Source organism: Limanda limanda, chromosome 13, assembly GCF_963576545.1.
Source record: "Limanda limanda chromosome 13, fLimLim1.1, whole genome shotgun sequence".
Taxonomy (NCBI): Eukaryota; Metazoa; Chordata; class Actinopteri; order Pleuronectiformes; family Pleuronectidae; genus Limanda; species Limanda limanda.
The window spans coordinates 13,704,712-13,723,562 of NC_083648.1; the positions used below are offsets into that span (position 1 = coordinate 13,704,712).

General features: G+C 41.8%; 4 protein-coding genes across 4 annotated transcripts; 1 reads left to right on the top strand and 3 right to left on the bottom strand.

Moving 5' to 3' along the window:
- Window positions 1-447: 447 nt before the first annotated feature.
- LOC133017711 (uncharacterized oxidoreductase ZK1290.5-like) lies at window positions 448-2,437 on the bottom strand. The gene is made up of 7 exons (XM_061083866.1): window positions 2,362-2,437; window positions 1,615-1,863; window positions 1,419-1,520; window positions 1,103-1,194; window positions 815-997; window positions 653-712; window positions 448-543 (listed from the first exon to the last, which is right to left on the bottom strand). Exons 1-7 carry the CDS (start codon window positions 2,435-2,437, stop codon window positions 448-450), a joined length of 858 nt encoding a protein of 285 aa, XP_060939849.1.
- An 851-nt stretch (window positions 2,438-3,288) lies between these two features.
- On the bottom strand, window positions 3,289-7,152 carry LOC133017710 (uncharacterized oxidoreductase ZK1290.5-like). The gene is made up of 7 exons (XM_061083864.1): window positions 6,903-7,152; window positions 5,780-6,028; window positions 5,538-5,639; window positions 5,351-5,442; window positions 4,550-4,732; window positions 4,385-4,444; window positions 3,289-3,685 (listed from the first exon to the last, which is right to left on the bottom strand). The coding sequence occupies exons 1-7, from the start codon at window positions 6,970-6,972 to the stop codon at window positions 3,590-3,592; spliced, it is 852 nt and encodes a 283-aa protein (XP_060939847.1). The 5' UTR covers window positions 6,973-7,152; the 3' UTR covers window positions 3,289-3,589.
- A 1,837-nt stretch (window positions 7,153-8,989) lies between these two features.
- On the top strand, window positions 8,990-12,350 carry extl2 (exostosin-like glycosyltransferase 2). Its single transcript, XM_061083863.1, has 6 exons — window positions 8,990-9,046; window positions 10,410-10,858; window positions 10,984-11,054; window positions 11,132-11,247; window positions 11,353-11,826; window positions 11,948-12,350. Exons 1-5 carry the CDS (start codon window positions 9,042-9,044, stop codon window positions 11,756-11,758), a joined length of 1,047 nt encoding a protein of 348 aa, XP_060939846.1. The 5' UTR covers window positions 8,990-9,041; the 3' UTR covers window positions 11,759-11,826; window positions 11,948-12,350.
- A 101-nt stretch (window positions 12,351-12,451) lies between these two features.
- Window positions 12,452-16,628, bottom strand: parla (presenilin associated, rhomboid-like a). Its single transcript, XM_061083862.1, has 10 exons — window positions 16,545-16,628; window positions 15,516-15,699; window positions 15,276-15,380; window positions 14,677-14,809; window positions 14,441-14,536; window positions 14,197-14,346; window positions 13,939-14,009; window positions 13,745-13,846; window positions 13,234-13,331; window positions 12,452-13,138 (listed from the first exon to the last, which is right to left on the bottom strand). Exons 1-10 carry the CDS (start codon window positions 16,625-16,627, stop codon window positions 12,991-12,993), a joined length of 1,170 nt encoding a protein of 389 aa, XP_060939845.1. The 5' UTR covers window position 16,628; the 3' UTR covers window positions 12,452-12,990.
- Window positions 16,629-18,851: the final 2,223 nt, after the last annotated feature.

Below are 18,851 nucleotides of genomic sequence, written 5' to 3' on the forward strand. Positions count from 1 at the left end.
CAGAATTTGAGACACTTAAGGAAGAGCAATCAAACATTTTCACTCTTTGTGCAAAGCCAAGCTAACCAACGGCTGCCATTCGCTTTATATTCATCATACAGATAAGAGTGAGTGGTAAATGTTCTCATCCAACTCAAAGTCAATACGCGTAAAGGGAGAATTACAACTGATACCCAATTAAGTATCTAATTATAAATTGCTTAGCATCGGTGTTGCCCATTAACATTCTCATATAATTTGGGTCAGAATTATTTTTTTCATTCTAGATAAAAGGGAAACAATATACACTATACTATGTAAATATATAATTTGATTTGAGCTGCAAAAACAACATAGTGTCCCGATGTAACGTTTTGATTCATTCAATTATTGTATTTTATTCAATTTGAATTCAGTAATTATCAAATGTGACAACGAGAAGCTGATAACTCCAAAATGTGCCTTGCGTTACTCCACATCTCTTGGATCCCAGGACACATGTCTCCCATCATGCATCTTGTTTATAACCAACATGTCTTCCTCATCCAGCTGGAAATCAAGCACCTACAACAGTGTGAAGAGCAGGATAAAAAGGGAGAGATGGTGTTAAAATAATAATTAAAAAAAACATTAGAAAGTTATTCCAAGTTTTTTTCACGTTTTAACAAGTCACCTGATAGTTTTCAGCCACATGTTCCTTTTTGGTTGACTTTGGTATTGTAATGACTCCGTTCTATGAGGAATACAGATATATATTTATATGTATACACATTCGATATTAGTGGCACAGTTTTCTTTTTCTAATACAGCTCCAATGGTTTATCTTTCCTATTACCTGAACACTCCAGCGGATGCAGATCTGAGCAGGTGTGCGTCTGTACTTTTGGGCCACCTGGATAATGGTGGGACTGCTCAGGACTTGACCCTTAGCCAGTGGGCAGTAGCCCTGAAATGCGATGCCCTCGTGTTGACAGTACTCGATAAGCTCGTTGGGCTGCTGGAAAGGATGATACTCCACCTGATGGAATGTCAATCGTGTTTATAATAATATCAGGTATGTTTCAGACTAAAGTCTCGTCTCGTTTCAGAGGTTTGCTTGCGATGAACTTTGTGAAAAACTGACCTGGTTAAGATGTGGCACGATAGCGCAGTCCTCCTTTAATTGGTCCAAATGGTGAATCATAAAGTTGCTAACCCCGATAGAGCGACACAATCCTGCAGGGGCGGACAGAAAAAGAGTTGTGTCACTCTGACTTTGTAATTTCGTAGATTGATATTACCATTGTACCTCAAGGAAATAACAATAGACATTTGCACCAACCCTATTAAATAAATGAACTACTGCAAATTCTACTTTGTACATGCCCCTCCCTCTTGTGGGCTTCACTATTGATTAACCCCTTTGAGGCTCCGCCTTCGCATCCCATCACATGCTTTACCTTCTTCATAAAGCTCTTCCAAAGATCTCCATGCCTCAGCTCTTAGTTTTCTGTTCGAGCGACCAGGCTGCATCGAACCTGGCCAGTGCAACATGTAGAGGTCTGAAATAGATGAAATGATTTCATCGGAATTTGACAACAAATAGAAGGTTATGGGTTGTAAGGGGTGTGGCTGATGAATTCCTTTAATCCATACCAAAATACTCTACCCCCATCTGAGAGCAGGATTTCTGAAAGGCCGTTTTAGCAGTTTCATATCCATAGTCCAATGGCCAGAGCTTGTTGGTGAGCCACAGATTACTTCGGGGCAACCCACTATCTCGGATGGCCTCGGCCAGCTGCACCTCACAATCATTGTACTTTGATGTGTCAACGAGGCGTATGCCACAATCACGCAGCGCAAACAGAGTAGCATCTTGAGAGAATCCTCCAACTTGAGATGTGCCTTTGATTAAGGAAAAGACAAAATGTGGAAAATATTGTTTTTTTTATCACCTATTGTTGGAGTTGGCACAATCCAGAGAAATGTCACTGGAACACGCATCTGGTTAAATCCAAAATACAGACAATTCCACGAAAACTGTTGGGTTCTGATTCATTTTAAAAGAAATATTAGGCAGTGTGAAACTCATAATTGTTTTAATTATCAAGTAAAAGAAATAAAACATTTTCTCATGTCCCTTCAGATCACTTTCTCACATCCATTATCAGTAAATGCTTAGACATTTTTGTTTTAGATGTATCAGTGCTTCCTTCTTCAATGGTAAATATGTAAATCCTAGAAATAAAACCATGTAGTATAAGTGTCATGCTCCACCCACTTTTCTTTTTAAACATTCTATGGTACATTTCAGTGTCAAACATGCAGGCCAACTCTGAACAGCTTCCATGAAATGGCCCGTAAACAAATCGAATGTTTTGAAAATACTAAACTGATTCTTACCGACTCCAAGTATTGGCATTCGGACCCCATTCGAAAGTTTCACCGTGGGACCAGTCCAACCTTCTGCAAAAGACATGATGTCTTATTCAACTGAGGAGATATAATTAAACTGACAGCATAACATAAGGATTCAGAACCTGAAGAACCAGCTCTGCTCACGGATCGCTTGCTGTACCTGGCACAGTGTGTTTCTGATTGGACATGTCTTCCAGTGAACTAAATTCCTTTTACCTGCAAAGCAATCAATTCCTCAAAACCTGCTTGCCCCCAAGCTCTCTGTCACACTTTATCTCACCACACGCAAATCCTCTGGTACAGACTGTGGGGTTTAGGATTTTGGAAAATGAAGCTTGGTGACTTCTGTGAACACAAAGACGTCTACTCGCTCAGAGCGCCACAAACATCCGGCGCCTGTCCATTTTATAACAGTAGAGTCTTCGTTCGTCCTCATCGAAAGTGCACAGGCGTAGGCCATCCTCCTGGCATTTGAATACGGAAGTGAACAGGGAGCCACTCCCAATCTCACTCCTCCTTTGATAGTTGCTCGGCAACCTTTTCACCTCTTGAAAGGCCTTGACCCAGCAGATGCCATGAGGGCAAAACTGTTGTACAGTGGAGCAAAGAATATTAAGTTTCTGCTATATCAAAAAAATATCCTGACTGTGTAAACATTCGGATCCTCGAAACCAAACAATGTCAGTCTGACTTTGCCCCAGAAGGGACAGTTCTGTGAACTCTATCTGAGTTCAGAGTGCAGCAAAGGGAATAAGCCTTTAATATCAGAAATAAGAATTTAGAACAATTAAAAGATTAATTATTAACACCAAGCAGCAACAGTTATTAAAATCATTTGTATGAAGGCATGATATCTAGCCAAAACTATTCCTATCTTTATTTGGTTAGAATTCTGTCAGACACAAACTATAGTTAAAATATTGAAATCCTCACAGGAACTGTTTATTTAGTAATTACTTTTTTAGTTTTACAAAAATGATCAGAGACTCAAGAACAGTATTACAATTGACAGCCACTTATAGTTACAATTTCTACAAGGCAATTGAGATCTGCAGCACTTTCCAACAAGAGGTAGTTAAGATAAATTAATTTCACAAGCAAACTATGACAACAAATTAAAATGTTGCTTTATATTAAAAATTACAGGAATAAAATGTGCTGTTAAGGACAAAACAGCTCCAGGAGAAATGCTCCTTGCGTTTTCCACATTTTATTACTCCACATTTGTTGGATTCCAAGAAACGTGTCTTCCATCGTGCAATCGTCCCATCGCTGCCATGTCGCCCTCCTCCAGCTGGAAATCAAACACCTGTGTGTGCAGAGAAAGAGGAAGAGGAGGTAACAGGTGAAATGAGACAATGAATGGCTCGCTCATTTCGGACAATGAGTAAGAGTTTAACTTGAGCTGTTTCCAAATTCAGGGGTCGCAACCTTCAGAGGCTGCATTTGAAGACTGATTGCATCGCAGTAGCCAACCAACACCTCCTTTCACCCACAAGTAACAAAGGCTCCGGTGGTGAATCCTTCTCGGGCCAACCTTTCCCAGGATTCATGGGGCTCTGCTGACTGACTGTGTCTCAAAGTGTTAACAGTGCTGCCAAGCAACAAGATCAAACGTCAGACGCTTACCCCTTTAGATATAAGTATCAGGCTTCAGCTCAACCTAACAGCTAAGGGTAAAGTTAAAAAACCCTTGTGCATTAAAACTTTCTGGTAGTGTTGCAGCTCTGTTGCTAGGCAAAGGCAGTAAGGGTCGGACAAGCTGGTGACGCAGATCACAGAAATTCTCTGTGCACCAGATTGTCTTGCTCGGGTCCGGCCCCTGAATTGGTAAATAGCCTAAGTTGTTTTGATTTGGAACTGTCATTAACCGTAATATTGATATGTTAACAACTGACTTTCAAACGTATTCTGTGATGCGATACCTACTTTCTTGTTCCGTCACAACGTAATTTATCTTCCTTAATATTTCTTATTTTGAAAAGACTGCAATGGACTTTTAACTCACTTGACAGTTTTCTTGTATCCTCTTCTTTTTGGTGGATTTAGGTATTGTTACAACTCCATTCTGAGGAAAAGGAACAATGAGATGGCAGTTGAGAGGCATTCACACACCAGTATTGTATGTGTCAGGCCAAATTAAGATCAGGAAAATGTCTGAACAGTGTGAAACCTGAATACTCCAGCGGACGCAGATCTGAGCCGGTGTGCGTCGGTACTTCTCTGCTATCTGGAGGACGGTGGGGTCGCTGAAGACTTGACCCTTGGCCAGCGGACTGTAGCCTTCAAAGACAATCCCTTCTTCATGACAGTACTCTTTTACCCGATTGGTCTGCTGGTAAGGATGGTACTCCACCTGGGTCATGTCATTTTAAAATCACATCAGGGAAGTTACTGTATGTAGGCACTTCTGCTAAAATGTGCCACACCAAGGATTTTTGTTTTTGACCATCTCAGAAAGAAGCACGTTAACACAGTTTGCCCCGAACCATGTTACACCCACTCAACCAATCCCGAGTCACTCTCAGCTGTCAATCATATATTTTTTTATATTATCAAAAATTCAAGAACAAACTGAAATCAGCCAGTAATTTTCTTATTATGACCCAGGTCTCATCCGCTAACATGGTCTATGACTTTTATTACAACAAGCCACCAGGGGGCTGTAGAGATGTTTGGGAGATGTCAAGTCATCCATCTTCATTTAGCCTCTCCAGAATAATCTCACAACTGGGTAAATTTCACAAGAGAGCAATTAAATAAATATAGTCTTTAAATCAAGATTACCCTTCTTTCAACGAAAAGAAAAAATACACAACATTACAGCTTTTCAGATTTTGTCATTCATTCAACAGACTTTTTATTGTCTATTTCAATTAATTCTTTGGCATTATCACTTACTCATTTGTCTTCCTCTTTTCGACTTCCTGCTCGTGTATCAAATTATTTAACTAAGTCATTGATCATATCTTACCTGGTTAACATGTGGTATCTCACTACAGTCTTCTTTCAACTGCTCCAGGTGGTGGACCATGAAGTTACTCACCCCAATTGCACGGCATACCCCTACAGTAACAGAGACAGAGTTCTGACTAAATCTCCCACTCTATTTATTTAATTTCTTCTTCCATTTCTCCTTCACATTCTCCCGTATTCTGTACCTTCTTTATAAAGCTCTTCCATGGCTCTCCAGGTGTCGGCTCTCATCTCTCTGTTGGAGCTAAAAGGTTTCTTCGCTCCCGGCCAGTGCATCAAGTACAGATCTGAAAATAGGGCAAGATGATGTAGTGAGAGATTTTAATGAAAAACTAGAAGACGATCATAATAATGAAAACGGAACTGACGAAACAGCAGTTTCTGTTATGTTTCTCTTTCAAGATTCTCTACGTTTCACAGCCCATACCGAAATATTCCACCCCCATCCTTGAGCAGGAGTCCATGCAGGCCTTCTTTGTATCTTGGTATCCGTAGTCCCCTGGCCACAGTTTGTTGGTGAGCCACAGATCACTTCGTGCCAGTCCACTATCTCGGATACTTTTGCCCAGCATCTCCTCACAGCCGTAGCGCTTTGCTGTGTCAAGGTGGCGCACACCACACTCAGTGAGCGCGTACACAATGGCATCATGGGAGTATCCACCATCATGAGATGTGCCTGGCATTGAGAGAAAATAACTGATTAAGTGTTGGCCTTCAAATGCAACATCAATTCAGTTACATACAATTTTTGTTGTTTTCTTTTTGCAGGATTGGCATTTTTAGAAACAGTTTTGCCCATAGACTCACTCTACATAAAGATGGGCGACATGACGGCTCCCATAAATTGAAACCAAGTGTGTATATCGCCCCCTGGTGGCTAGCTGCAGTGCAGGTCATAAACCTTTAGCCTCGTCCATTTCATTAGATGGGAGATGGTCCAAATTAATGAGTCAAAGAAGACGTTAAATTAATATTTCTCAAAAATGGTTCCTGGCATGTTAGGCATTTTTAATCACACTGATTCATGTCCAACTGTTTTATGGTATGTTATGGTATGCAACAATTGTTTTATAGGACCTGGCTTCTGTGTCTCCATTCCCAGGATCCCCACTGCTCAGATCCTGGCTCCAAATTTGCAAGATTGCAGCATTTGTGTCCGAGGTAGTTCAGCTTCGTTTGAGCATTATCCATTTTTATGCGCACACTCGCAATATGCATATAATTTAAAGACTATTCAGAACATAGTTGGGAGACATCCACAGTGATAAAAAGACATTGAGCAATACTGCCATAGCAGGTTTAATCTGTTTTAAAAACATTTCAATTCAAACACTATTTAAAGTCAAAATAAAGAAAAGACAGATTTGAACTTTTCTGTCATTTCACATTGAAAAGCACAGACTTAGTGTAAAAAGTTGAATGAAAGCCTTTATAAAGTTTGAGTCATGCATATGTCGGGGTTATGTGATGTGTGCATACGCATTTCATTCGTTTTTCAATAATACTTAAAAAGTTACTAACTGACATCATGTGTACATACTAACACATACCTAGTCCAAATATCGGGATCTGCAAACCATTGGCGAGTGGGACTGTGGGACATCCCAGCACTGACGCCATGATCCGGTGTCACGCAGAGATGATCGACCTGGAGAAAACCTCCACGGCGGAGATGGAAGAATGTTCACAGATTCAGATTCAAGGATCGATGACCAGAACATAAAGGGTTGTTACTGCTATATTCAGTCTATGTTACAACACAAGCGAAGCCTCTTTTCAACCAGTGTGGAGAACTCAGCGACTACAATCACGCCCATCCCCCGGCAGTGAGGGGGGTGCTCAGGGACCGTCTACAAAGTGCAAAATATTCAAAAGGTGAAACTATATCATTGTGAGGCGGCTGTGGCTCCAGCGGTAGGAGTGTTTAGAGGTATTTTGTTTGTGTTGCATGTGAACTTATAATTACTTTACTGATGTCTATGTCTGACTGCACTCTTTGCTGCTGTAACAGAGCAAATGTCCCTGAATCAAAATTGATTGCATACTATACGGGATTCAGCAAGTTATGATTGAGTTAAATCAGGGCCGGCCCTGGCAATGTTGGCACCCTAGGCAAGATTTCAAATTCTTAGGGTGCTTAGTTCCCAATGGGAGTCAGCAGGTGGTTTGGCCTAGTGGTTAGAGTGGTCATTCGTCAACACGAAGGTTGCGGCTTCGATCTTGGCAATATACTGAACTTTTATAATAGTCAGGAGTTCAATAGTCTATTAATTGCAAAATTCTTTACACTATTTAAATTTAAATTAATTAGATATAAAAAAAGAAAAAATGTAATTTAATTAAACGAATTAAAAAAAAATTTTTTTTTTTAAAATGCGCGCAATTCCTGCGCAATGGGCTTCTGCGCAGGATGTGCGCAGTGGGTTTCTGCGCAGGCTGTTTTTTTTGTTTTTTTTAAATTTAATTAAATTCAATTATATTATTTTATTTTAAATTTACATATTATTAGATATTGTGCAATGAATAGGTGGTTGAAATCCTGCCAACATGACAGCCTGCCAAACTTACCCATGAGTTCTGACCCAGCTCCTGTGTCCACTGGTGTCCTGGTTACACCCATGGCAGCGTAGTGGCGTGGGGCTGGCTCATCCCTGCGGCCCAGGGAGCGCATTTCTCCGCGCTGGTTCAGGTGTAAATGATGCTGGTCTTCACAGGTGACTGACATACGCAAGCCTGTAGCTGTATTTCTCTGAGTTACTGATAGTTGAATGTTTCCTCTTTATGAACTGCAAACATGTTTTCTCAGGATGTGTCATTTGGTTTTAAACAGGAAGCCTTACAGCTTTTGTTTCACATCTTCCCTTGACCCAGTGACGTATTCCATCAGGATCAAGGAGTAGTGGTTAGGAAGGGAGATGATTTGGACTTACTCAACGCAGCCAATATCTTTTGTAGTTTCCCTTTTCGGTGTTGTAGTTTATAGACGATCCCTGCTTTCTACACATAAATACTTGACATAATTGTATTTACTCCTCTGCACATTAATACTAATAAAGAATGTGTTTTACTCCTCTGCACATAAATACTAATAAAGTATGTTACTTAGTCCTTTGTATACATTCAAGTGTACTGTATTTTGATTGTCAGGAGGCTTTGTTTGTGTTTGAATATCTTTTATTAGTTATTGATCAGGAAAGTCAGAATCTGTGAATAAAGAAGCTCATCACAGATCCGCTTCTCAACAACAATACACTTTATGAAAACCATAGTTTACAACTTACAGAGTAAACATCTGTTGAGAATTGAAGTTATGACTAAATTGTGTTTTCTTACAGTAGCATCTCTGATAACAGTGAAGATGTGCCTCCGCTGGAAAATCTAGTCACGGAAACATACAAGCATCAGTCTCCAACAAAGATGGCGTCCGTTTGCAAACAATCCCGAAATAAGCTCAAACGTAAGCAAATCCTAGTGCTACAGTGTCATGAAAACATGCAGGAGTTTGGACTCAAGTTTAAAATACCGAGACAACTTTCAAGTTTCATTAAAATGTACAATAGCCAATTTTGCAGCCAGTTAACTCATGACGGGTAACGCTAGGTTGTGACAGCTCTCCTTCATCATGCTCTTTGGTGGGAGTCAATATGGCGACCATGAGAAGCTAGCGGTTTGTCTCCAGCACCAACAACATGAGGTGAGTTCAAACTGATGGAAACCAACACACCTTCTGTTGTGCGACCAGTGTTTAGAAGGAGCTCTATCGGGAGGCAGCTTGGTAAACTCAAAGTGTGGCGCACATTTAAAGAATAGGATCGATGGTAAACAAAACATAAAATGGTGGCGTCAGTAAACAAGGCAGTTGTTGTGTAAAAGTGACGTTTAATCTGCTTGAAGAACAGATGCAGAATGTGAAAACTCACTTTCCCTGTGTGACCTCTGCAGCCGTGTCACGTGTCATCCCGCAGGAAACATTGTTTATGTGCACCGGGATGTTGTTGTTTACTTGTTTTGTTATTTATCCAGTGAGTCTAGAAACCTCACATGGACAGGAATCTGTAGTTTGATTCCAGGAAGGTGTTTACACAGTTAACAGGTAGTTTCAAGTGTAAAGACATGCGTGTGTCTCATAAAACAAGGGTTCTCAAAGAGGTTCCCAGAGGGTCTCCAGGGGGTCCCCAGCAAGAAAAGGGGAAATATTTCATCCATAAGTAACACACTGATGGAATGTACGACTACTCTGGTCTGAAATCTTACACAAATCCTGAGCAAACATCTTGTTAAATAGGAGTCCGTGGTTTATTTGTCAGTTATTGGATCCCTGAAGGGCTAAAGATTGACAACCTCTGTTATAAAATTATCAAATCAGATCTAATGTTGGTGTTGTGGGTGTGAGGGGAAATCTGTCCGGGTGAAGTTATAATGTATGTAGTATGTTCGTTGGTGACGGAGGAAGTCTTCAGCAAAGTATTTATTTTCAGTATAAGATGAAGCATGGAAACCAGCCATGACTCAGAGCTGTCCTGGCAAAAAAGGAGCTTTATAATCTGACCAGTGACCAGTGACCACTTAACCATGAGTCTTCACGTGGAGCTTCTCTATTGGACAATCAGCTCTAAACCTTGGATCGTCTCGCCAAATCAATGTTGTGTCCTAAGATAAGATAAGATTTTATAAGATAAGATCTACAGTAATTGATCCTCCGTAGAGGATATGCAAAACGGACACAGCAGTGCAAGGGGAAAGTGCAGAAATAAAAATAAGAAGACAAATGAGAATCAAGAAAAGATGAGATAAAAATAGAAATACTTCATATAATATTATTGTATCATCAATTTTGTGTTCTTCTCTCTCTCTTAGAAAGTCAGAGATATTATGCACTATCTTCCAGTTGTTATGCATCTTGTTTTCTAACTCACCTGTGGGTCCTTTGGAAAACTGCCACATAGAAAAGAGGACGCAAAAATAAGACCATGAAAGTAGAAATTAATTCAAATCAAGTTAACAACAAGACAAACAAACCTGAAGTGCGCTGTAATAGCACGTGCTCTTTCTTTCAGGGTCCCCCGTTGCTGCATGGGTCTGCGACGAGCCTATTTGATCTGGCCAATCTTACTGCTCCTCCTGGTCGGTGCAGCCCTGACGGCTCTGCTCCCCCCCACCGAGGACGGTAGAGGCCTGGACGTCCTGGGAGTGCTACGCCGTGCATCACCGCAAAAGGAGAATCCGGCACAGGGCGACCGTGGCGACAGCGCAGAGGGCGAGCACAAGTTCACCATCGTCATTCAAACGTACAACCGCACGGACATTCTCCTCAAACTGCTCAACCATTACCAGGCGGTGCCTCATCTGCAGCGGATCATCATAGTGTGGAACAACGTGAGGGAGCAGACGCCCCTGAAGCTGTGGAACTCTTTGGGGCCTCATCCCGTCCCTGTGGTCTTTAAGGAGCAGACGACTAATCAAATGCGCAACAGACTTCAATCGTTCCCTGAGATTGACACTGATGGTCGGTAAATCTTTGAGCTTGAATGATTTGAGTTATTCAAAGATAATCGTGCAGACTTGTATGTTTTTGTCTGTTTTCAAATATTTACCGTGGAATTTGTTTGACCTCTCTCGTCCGATCTTCAGCTGTGTTGATGCTGGACGACGACACCCTGGTCAGCGTTCCCGACATCAGTTTTGCTTTCTCAGTCTGGAAGGTAATAAGGTTCAGAGATATTGTAGATGAGCCTCTTGTTATTACTCAATTTTTCAACACACATATTTGGCTCCACAGCAATTTTCCGACCAGATTGTTGGCTTTGTTCCACGGAAACACGTCTCAACACCTGGAGGAGTGTACAGTTACGGCAGCTTCGAACTGCAGGATCCAGAAACGGCTGGAGGCGATAGGTAAGAGGAATTTATTTTTCTTGCACTGCATCATACAATGTACCAGCATGCTTTGTTGCCTCTTGTCTTGTTTTGATGTGAAAGAATACTGTATTTGTTTTGCAGATACTCCATGGTGCTCATCGGTGCTGCCTTCTTTCACCGCCGCTACCTGCAGCTCTTCCAGGACCAACCTCTAGCCGTGCATGCGCTGGTGGACGAAACACAGAACTGCGACGATATTGCCATGAACTTTGTTGTAGCCCAGTATTTGAGGACACATCTGAAGTCTGTAGGCAGGTTCAACAAACCCTCTGGGGTCTTTGTCAAACCTGTGGACGTTCGCAACCTGGAGAAGGAGGCCAGCAGCGGGTACCAGGGCATGTGGCATCGCCCCGAACACCTTCTCCAGAGGTCCTACTGTCTGAACAGGCTGTCGCAGATCTATGGCTCCATGCCGCTTTGCTTCTCCAACCTGATGGTCTCCCAGTTTGGTTTCCCCAGCTACGCCAACCACAAGAGCAGAGGCTGAGGAGGAGCCACATCGCCGACTGCTCTGGATTGAAAGAAGAAAAACTAGGATTGCAAAGTAGAAATCTGGTAAGTCTGATTGGTAAATATTACTTTCATTTTTACGATGTGTCACGTTCAAAGATTTAACCCTGAATTAGAATATTCTGTTTGTTTTTCAAAAATGTTTTGCTTTTTCTTGCATCTGCAGGACAATGATGGACTTTCCTCCAAAACAGTCATTTCTACACATGACTCAGTCTCACATCGTGTCCATATTTGAAAAAGTAAACTGTACTGCTGCCAGAGCTGCCTTTGCTTCAGTAAATCCAACTCTCACTGGGTTGTAGTTAATCAATACACAGCCTTGGATCTGCTTTGACAGTTTGCCTTGTTGAATTTATATAACTGAAATTGAACTGACGTGAAATAAATGTTTAAATTATGAAAATTTTAGTAATGTAAGTGAATATTTTGCCAAAAATAACCTTCCCATCAAAGTCTGTCTGTGATTATTGTAAATAAGATGTACACTTAAACCATGTCAGCATGTACAGCATTAAACATACATGTCATGTTATAAGTAAAATAAAGCCAACTCCATTTTCTAACAATTTGTGGATTCATTCATAATTATTTTATCAGTTAATAAGAGTTAAGTCTTGAGACCGTCAGGGCTTCCAAGCACAATGGCTGATTCATCTTATTTCTGACATTAACAATTGAGCTTTTATTTGTTTCCTTTAGGTCAAGGTTACCCTGCACACAAGTAAATATATCATCCACCAAAACAAACCATTGATTGAGAAAACTATGGGGAAATCCAGTTTTAATAGCAACATAGGAGCAACTCAGAGAAATTTACATCACATTAAATTCAGCCACTGATATTATCCTTGGATTCGATAAAAAATGGTCACATTGTGGTAATGTGACCGGCAAAAAAAACAAACAACTGACCTGAAGGTTGAGCATTAAATATCTTCAGATTATCGCGAGGTAGGAGAGTGATGACATCTACATGAAGGTTTTACTTGTGAGGCAGCTGATGTGACGTTATCTCTCCATCCAGTAAACATCTGCAGTGCAACTTCACGTGACCGGTTTGAAATTGCATACCACGAAACAGCTTATGCCCAGAACCGGAATGAAAAACTATATTTCATAATAAACAGTAGAAACCCCACTCTCTCAGTGGATAAAAGTGTCCTTGCATATTCTGAGGTAACTGGGCTCCAGGGACCTTGCAGAGTTTTATTGGGGTCTGGGTCCTCCAGCACCACCACCAGCCCCCCCTCCAGGCCTGGATCCACCAGCACCCAGGGAACGCATGTCATGCCACAGCTTTACAAATGGCTCCCTCTTTCTCCAAATTAGTTTGTATCCGTACGCCACGTACCATCTGTAAGACAAGACACGGTTAGGAGAAGACGGCTAAAATCTCACCATTGTTTTGTTTTGTATATCTTTGACACAAGTGAAAATGTAATGACTCACACTCCAAAGAGCGCTCCGCCAAGGTGAGCTGCGTGGTCGAAGAGCCGCCATCCCAGAAAAAGCCCTGCTGCATCGATGGCAATGAGCCCTTTCAGAGCCTGGTGACAAACCATCAACAGGAAGCAAAAGTTACATACAATGTACTGAAGTGCATCAACACCTACAACTCTTTACTATGCGTACAGACTATAGACTGTCGGTTAAGCCAAAGCATTTCAGTCACCACCCAATGGCTGGCTGTAGTTAAGGTCATAAACCCTGCCTCTTCAGAGGTTAATTGATGGGATGCGGATGAAATTAAAAAGTCACGTATGTCAGAGTGCTCACTTGTTTGCTCTGTTTGGTTTTAATTAGTTATTTGATGCTATAAAAATGAGGTGATAGTGGGAGAAAGTGGACACTTGGCCATCAATACTGTCCGTACACAGTCTATGGGGTCAGACATACCTACATATTCAATCATTAACACACACACACACACACACACACACAAATACAGTCTCTTTCTTACACTTCCTGCTGTGAAAGTCACCATCGGGAGGAAGATGATGCCTAGTTTGGCCTCTGGCACCTTTGCACAGACTGCAGCCAGGACCGCCATGACTGCACCTGACTACAGATCAAACAATTAGACGGATCAAAACACTGGAATTATTGTATCTCTGTTGTGTTAAAATGTATTGACAATTTTAGCAAACATCTTACTGCTCCTAATGATGGATAGAGACGTCCAGAGGCTGTTTTACACATGAAGCTAACCATATTGGAAACCACACCTGAAAACACAAAATAAAGGAGCAATATAACACATTATTCAAAAAGAAATGTAACTGATCCTTCCAGTTATATTTAAGTTGGTAAAATAGCCATATTTTAACTGTGGGGTTATAATTCACTGATGATTCAATGCTGGATTTTGATTTGATCAAACGTTATCAGACACCATTCCTTTCCTTGACTTACCAGCAGACAGGTAGACTGCAAGAAACTGCTCCTTTCCCAAGAGAGACACAACGCCTGAGGAGAACGTCCACAGCACATACATGTTGGCCACCATGTGGATAAGGGAGTAGTGGCTGAAGGCCGACAGGACCATGGGAAGGCAGCGAGTTTCTGGTGGAGGAGAGAGAAACGGATGCAAACATTAAATGGGTGGTTGGAAAATAAAATGTTTTCTTATATAAAATAGAAGAAGGGACACACTCACTGGAAGCTGGGTTGGCCGTGAAGTACTTAATCATGCTTCTTTGCATCGAAGGGATCCGCCACAAACACAGGACCACAGCGTTCACGGCAATAATACCTGGGAAATGTTTATAAGAAAAGCTCCGATGAGGAAATGTGGGATTATGTTTAACACAATGAAATATGTTACGAGGTTGGCCATTAACTCTGAGGAAACGCAGGAACAAAACAAATCTGTGTTCTGCAAAATAAGTGTACCTGTAACAGTCCTCTGACCCTCGGTGAGGCCGCTCCAGAAGTCGTCCGCCATCGACATCAGGAGGATGAGCTGTCGCTGGAAGCCCGACAACTGGTTCCACCAGTCGTGCCAGTATGCCATGTTCTGGGACCCCTGGTAATAGTTGAGGAGAAAGAAGAAGAACTATAAGCTACCAGTTAGTTGAGCTGTATGTGAGAATGCTCATGTCAGAGCTAGCTGCTCCAAACATGTTCTGGAACTTTTTTCGCAAGTCCCTGCCTGAATGGATCCAAATGTGAATCTGATGAAATTCGCAACCTTTGGGTGATAATTAAACAATAAATGTGATCTCAGCAACGAGAAGTATTCGTAATTTCCAGCCCCCGCCTCCTCCTCCTCTTCTTCTACCCAGGCGCCATCCCTCACCTAAAGACATTTTCATGCTATTGTGGATACTTCTGACACCAGGCAATCTCCCACTGCCTTCTTCACATGTGAAAGGCAAAATGTCTGGACCCAATTTTCCTGACATTTTCCAGGGTTCAAGTCAGAAAAAGGTTTAAAATGAGAGCGGTGGAGGAGAGAGGCAGCAGTTTTTTTTTTTATATTAAAACCTCACCTTCTCCAATTCTTCTGACTTCTCTTCATCTTTGGCAGTCTGAACTTTGGACTTCAGCGTCTCATATTGCAGAATGGCAGCAACACCAAAGGAGCAGCCTGTAAACTGACATGGAGTCAGGCAACAACATGGCACCATGGCACTGTCCTACGCTACATTATGCCATGCATCTATATGACATATTTAAACATCATAATTAAAGATAGTGTAATGTTCCAGTAAAAGACTGGGAGGGCCTACCCCTACTGTGAACATCAGCGGTGTGAAGAGGCCCGGCCTGGGGACCTTTGGAGGAGGTGGGGGTCCTGGGGTGCCAGCTTCGTGTGGAGAAGGATTCGTTTCCTGGCTGACATTGCCTTTTTTTGTTTCTGCCCGTTTGGCCTCACGACGAAATCCACACCTCTGTTGGTTGTAGAGACTCTGTCTGTGAAAACACATGACACAGGAAGAAGCATTAAAACTGAAGGATATCAGAACCGGACCAATTTATCTTACAGACGATAAATTACACCAACTTCATCTATATTAGGGCTTTCCATTTTTATTAAAAATTCTGACATTTGCATCTGCCGATATCCGTATTGCAATATCCCAATTGATCAACAATGACATTATATCTATCTTAGATATAATATAAGGCAGAGCACTACAACAGTCATGCATCAAAAACTGCGAATGGGATGTTCTTGCGGTGTTGATTCAATGTGTATACACACATATATTGTATTTATTTATTGCTTGGTTTGTGAAATTTATAACAGTGACACCTAATGTTTCCTATGTAGTATGACAGGTTTTTAGTCTTGTATTTACAGGTTTACTCTTGCACTGTTTTGCACTCTATCCATCTCTCTATCTCTCTCTCTCTCCCATCTATCCATCTATCTACCTATCGTTGTTGTCTGCCTTACAAACATATTTAGTTCGTGATATCTGATAGTTCGAGAGTGTTTGGCAGTAATAGGTGAATCAGTGTGTTGGTGCTGCATTACTTCAGCTGTGGGGGTTCTTTAACCTCACCATTTGGTTTCCCTTCATGATCTGACCAGAGGAAGCAGAGGTTCTGCTGTTGAGGTGAAGAGTGTGAGAGACAAACCCCTTCAGGTGAAAGCTCAGCACAGGCGAGACCGAGAACAGCCCCGTGGATCTCATTCCAATGACAGAGGGAGCAGTTAGGTAATCCCACAGTAACACATTCACACACACACACTCACACAAAGACACACACACACACACGGGTTACTGTAGGTCGGGTGTGTGTGTGCTCACCTGCAGCCTCTCGCAGCGGATCCGTGTGACCCGCTGATCAGCTGTGTTTTGGTCCAGTTCATAACACATCCTCTCCACGCCATGTTGGACTGACAACCTCCTGTCTAAGCTCCTCCCCCCGCCGGACCCGAGCTGAAGACCGCTTCAAGGAGTCGCCGGAAAGCTCCGACTTTCCACACCCAGCGAGCAGCTCGTAGGTATTCGAGAGCATCAGTCCTCATGAATGTAACAATAAAACAAACGAACACGACAATTTCAACTTCAACACCTATTACCTTGTTTTTTCAAATCTTCAACACAACGATATTGTCTCATCTTATTCTATCTTACTAATAATATTGTACAAATAAACATCGGTCGACACTCAATTCTTAATTGCACCTTTTTCATAACCTTTCCAAATATATTGAATGTTTTTTGTCATTTAACAACAATAACAACCACAAAAACAAAAACAATAGATTCAGAGTTAATGTTGTTTCTCACATAAAAGTTTAGAGTCATTGAATGCACCACTATGTATAGGCCTCTGTGATACACTTCATCTCCCTCTAGTGGAGCATTAGAGTACAGAAGACACATTAATGTTAGTGGTCACACAATCTCCAAAGTGCATAAAGTAAATATTAACTTATTTATGAATAAAAACAATTCAGTAACACAATGTAATATATTTTATGTTTCAATTCTCTTGTGACAGTGTTTGTTTGATAATTTTTACACTTTTACTTATGTAAGCAATTCACATGCCACTTTTGCGGATCAGTTTATTAAATCAGAAAAAGAAAATAATAAAAGAAAAATAACAAACTGGACATTTAGTGGAGCGCATACCTGCGCCAAGGCCCAACACTCCAGATTTATACCTGGATCTGCACCAAACTGCAGTAACTCATTAATAGCAGTCCCCTAAACATGATATCCTTGAATTATTCTCTGAGAAATCAATACAAAATTTAAATAAACACTCAATCTGGCAATGTTTCAGAAAGTGAAAGAATTCCTGGATTGGCCCAGTGGTCTGGGGTCCACACCAACGTGTCTCGTGGTGATTCTATTTGTAGCTTTTGGGCAGTCCTGCCAAATAACAGACAGACAAAACAAATAAGACAAAAAACCTTGTTGGTGAAGGTAATGAATGCAAAACGTTTGAGCACAGAGCAGAATAAGAAGATGGAGAATAAATGTGCTGGTGTATAGCACATTCTTGCATAATGTATTCATCAGAAAAACATTGTCTTATTACTGAAACACTTGGAGGGCACAATGAACTTTGTTTTTGCGAATACAAGCAGTGGAATCGAGTGTGGCTGAGTAGAATTAATGGCACTAGGTGTTGCTATTGACATCTGGACAAGTTCCACAACGTCAAGCCTGCCAGTGACTCCACAAATAGGGGGAGAAGGTAGAATTCACCACGAGAGGCTGCACTGCAGTGTCTGCAGAGGAACTGTGGGCTCCCCTCCAACTTGCACTTGACCTGCGCGGCTACTTCAGCTGTGGACCATATAGCTTCTAATAGAGCTTGAACAAAATAAAAGAAGAGTAAGCTAAGTATGGGTGATTAATAACAACTGAGGCAGCCAGTGCATCCCCCCGGGACGTTACAATACAATCTCACTTCTGCGAGAAAATTAGTCATACAGGAAAGAGGAGGGGGGGTTGATGTTTCAGGGCAAAGATGCAGAGTGCAAAGGAAGGAGAGCAATACACCTTTGTCACTGTAGGGTTCCAAGGACATGCACTGCCAAGTTAGATGATATCCTATGGGTGCAGGTCTGGGGCAGAGGAGGACAGGGAGATGTGGGAGAGGAGGAGGGAAGTAGAGAGCTGAGGAGAGGAGGGAGGGATGACAGTGATAGGAGCGAGCACAGGACATGCCGAGGTGGGGAGGCCAGAGAGAGAGGGAGGTGAGGGGATAAAAAGAAAGGGTGAGAATCATAAATATTTGAGGAGTGGCAGGCAGAGTAAACTTAAGGCCATTTTGGGATTTTGTGCCGTGCTGCGACCCAGCATATGCAACGTCACCACCCACACATTCGTCTCTGTTGGAATCCGTAGAGGTCTTAGGTCCCTCGCTGATCAATGCACTGCATTTTTTTCTCTAGCAGAGGTGTCCTCTTTCAGGTCCTCTCATCGATTCTCTGTGAACCGACGCCGGCCAGGATTTGCTTGTGTCAGCAAAAGGGCACGCAGGGCCTCGGTCATGTGACAGGAAGTGTGACAACTGAAATCCGAACAAGATGTCTCTCATTTAAGGTCCAACCGATCATTCTACCACAACTTAGTACATATGGAATAAATAAC

Coding starts and splice junctions, on each gene's coding strand:
- parla (XM_061083862.1), bottom strand. CDS start 16,627: ATGGCGTGGAGAGGATGTGTTATGAACTGGACCAAAACACAGCTGATC. Junction 14,810..15,275: donor AGTCAGAAGAATTGGAGAAG/GTGAGGTTTTAA, acceptor AACTATTACCAG/GGGTCCCAGAACATGGCATA. Junction 14,010..14,196: donor TGCAGTCTACCTGTCTGCTG/GTAAGTCAAGGA, acceptor TTGTGTTTTCAG/GTGTGGTTTCCAATATGGTT.
- extl2 (XM_061083863.1), top strand. Junction 10,859..10,983: donor CCCTGAGATTGACACTGATG/GTCGGTAAATCT, acceptor TCCGATCTTCAG/CTGTGTTGATGCTGGACGAC. Junction 11,055..11,131: donor TTGCTTTCTCAGTCTGGAAG/GTAATAAGGTTC, acceptor TTGGCTCCACAG/CAATTTTCCGACCAGATTGT.
- LOC133017711 (XM_061083866.1), bottom strand. CDS start 2,437: ATGTCTTTTGCAGAAGGTTGGACTGGTCCCACGGTGAAACTTTCGAAT. Junction 1,521..1,614: donor GATGGGGGTAGAGTATTTTG/GTATGGATTAAA, acceptor CATCTATTTCAG/ACCTCTACATGTTGCACTGG. Junction 1,195..1,418: donor GGAAGAGCTTTATGAAGAAG/GTAAAGCATGTG, acceptor CCGCCCCTGCAG/GATTGTGTCGCTCTATCGGG.
- LOC133017710 (XM_061083864.1), bottom strand. CDS start 6,972: ATGGCGTCAGTGCTGGGATGTCCCACAGTCCCACTCGCCAATGGTTTG. Junction 5,640..5,779: donor GATGGGGGTGGAATATTTCG/GTATGGGCTGTG, acceptor CCCTATTTTCAG/ATCTGTACTTGATGCACTGG. Junction 5,443..5,537: donor GGAAGAGCTTTATAAAGAAG/GTACAGAATACG, acceptor CTGTTACTGTAG/GGGTATGCCGTGCAATTGGG.